The 2,696-nt window shown below is 37.0% G+C and overlaps 1 protein-coding gene across 1 annotated transcript; it reads right to left on the reverse strand.

Annotated features, from left to right (window-relative positions):
- Positions 1 to 785: 785 nt before the first annotated feature.
- Positions 786 to 1,878, reverse strand: SARC_14093 (hypothetical protein; the record flags this gene model as incomplete). The annotated part of the gene is made up of 2 exons (XM_014291774.1): positions 786 to 1,174; positions 1,766 to 1,878. Coding segments are annotated over 2 exons (345 nt in total), but the record flags the coding sequence as incomplete, so codon positions are not given.
- Positions 1,879 to 2,696: the final 818 nt, after the last annotated feature.

Consider the following 2,696-nt stretch of genomic DNA (forward strand, 5'->3'; position numbering starts at 1 on the left):
GTGTCCTGTGCGTGTAGCTGTATTTTGTCATTTTTCTGTAGAACACATATATATGAATATGGAATATACATTCACTGTATATATATATGTCGTATTCATGTGTATACGTACGTGTATATTGACATTCATACATTTATCAGTTAACATCAATATGAATTTGCTATTTACGAATGTAAATGTATATTGACATTCATATATATATTGCACATGAATGTAAAATATATGTGTGCCTTATAGAATAGCACGGTCGTAATATAATATAATCTAGATCAAATTTTTAAAATAGAATATATTCTTGATATATTCCTAAAAATAGAATATATTCTATATCTACTTTTTAAAAATAGTATATATTCCTAATATATTCCTAAAAATAGAATATATTCTATATCTACTTTTTAAAAATAGTATATATTCCTAATATATTCCTAAAAATTGAATATGTTCTTTATCTATTTCTAAAAATAGGATAAATTTTTGATATATTCCAAAAATTGAATATGTTCTTTATCTATATATAAAAATAGATTATGTTCTTTGTTTATTTCTAAAATAGAATATGTTACTTATCTATTTCTAAAAATAGAATACAATTTTAATATATTCCTAAAAATAGAATGTATTCTTCATCTATTTCTAAAAATAGAATACAATTTTAATCTACTCTTATTAATAAACTCCAGCTTGAAGGCGTGCCGTGCATCTTACACTTGGTTGAATACAATCTCAATCTAATTCTAAAAATAGAATACAATCATAATCTATTTTATTGGTAAACTCTATTATCGTTAGCAACACATAACTAAAAGGCTTAAGGGCATATGCCGTGTAGCGCTGTGGTTTCTAGACGTACGCAAGATGCACACGCTCAAAACTTTAAAACCCTAAAACCCTTATATCTGAGATCCACCGCCCATCCCACCAGCTACGTAGTCCGTCTCGCTACCTACCAGACTCGTCATCATCCTGGTCGTCGTCATCGTCATCGTCATTCTCCTCCTGGGGCCTAAACGGCGAAATAATAGGGCAACTGAGGGGGTCTGTAAAGCCCTCGACGGCCTCGGCGGTGCGTCTGAGGTAGTTGATGGTGGTCGGAGAAGGCACACACCCACACACCTTCTCAAAGCAGCAGCTGCACCCCATGATGGCTTCAACCTCAAGGATCACGTCCATGCTGTGTGGCGGGGATGGAGATATAAGCGGATGTATATGTGTATCCGTGAGTGTGCATGTGTATACGTGAGTGTGCATGTGTGCAAGTGGGTGTGTATGCGTACGCGTGTGTGTGTTTGTGTACATGTGTGTGGCTGTGGTTGAAGTACAAGTACCCGTAGAAGGTCTGTGACGGAGGTACAAGTACAACGTAAATGGACGGGTGTACATTTGAGGTTTACGTATTGCTATTAACCGGAGTGTACTCGAAGTGGGTTGTGCCACAGAAACACGGATTGAAACTTTTGATACAATACTCAGTGTATGAAGGAGATAACCGTTGTGAACACCTACAGCCCTACCTATAGATTTGCCTACCTACAGCCCTACCTATAGATTTGCCTACCTACAACCCTACCTATAGCTATGCCCACCTACAGTTTTGGTTCATAGTGTACCTATTTTCTTATAGATATGTATAGTACTACACCTACAGTTCAGTTCTATTTATACTATACTTCCAGTTTGATCCATGCCATACCTAACTTGTATTTGTGCCATACCTGCCATTCTACTTATAGCATACCTACCATTTTATTTGTATCACACCCACCTGCAGTTGGACGTAGTCAGTCGCTGGGAACATTCGATGAGCGTAGCTGATTCAGGTGACGTACACGTGGTGGCGTCACAGTAGAACGTTGCCTGAACTCCGTCTTGTGGATCCTGTTGTTGGCAAGCGTACGATGAGTGTGTGGGATACGTTGGGTAGGTTTAGAGGTTTAGTTTGTGTATGTTGTTACTATATATAGCTACATATGGGCGTGTTATTAACATATATATGTACCCATATTATACACGTATACACGTATTTGATTACTAACACTCATATCTACATATGTGTATATTATTATCACTTATATGTACCCATATTACACACAAATTGCACGCATTTTACTATTAACACATATATCTACATAGGTGTATATTATTATCACGTATATCTACCCGTATTCCACGTATGTTATTCATATTTCTTATCATCACATTCATCTACATGTGTGTAATATGGGTAGTATTATCACACACATCTGCACTTACCACACACATGTACTGTTCTTCTTATTCACGACCACGTGTTTACCATACTACCAGTTACCAGCTACCAGCTACCCGCATCTCCGTACAAATGCATGACTCACCACACACTTCGACGCCGCCTCACACGCCATTGGGCAGAGTTCAGTGACATTCTCTGGAATGTCAACAGTGCAGAAGACTGACTGCTCATACAGCGGACACCCGAATAGACCAGGAGCGTCGGGCAGGCACACGCCGTCTGAGTCTGTTGGCATGGCAACCGGTGGGGTGGGTTTGGGTTGTTAGCGATCAAAGTGGGCGGAGGATGTATGATAACGACACGCACATATGTATATCTATATATTTATGTATATATGTATATATGTATATATGTATATATGTATAAACTATATATATATATATATATATATATATATATNTATACAAATATAATAATATATATA

The sequence above is a fragment of the Sphaeroforma arctica genome (assembly GCF_001186125.1).
Source record: "Sphaeroforma arctica JP610 unplaced genomic scaffold supercont1.4139, whole genome shotgun sequence".
NCBI classification, from domain to species: Eukaryota; class Ichthyosporea; order Ichthyophonida; genus Sphaeroforma; species Sphaeroforma arctica.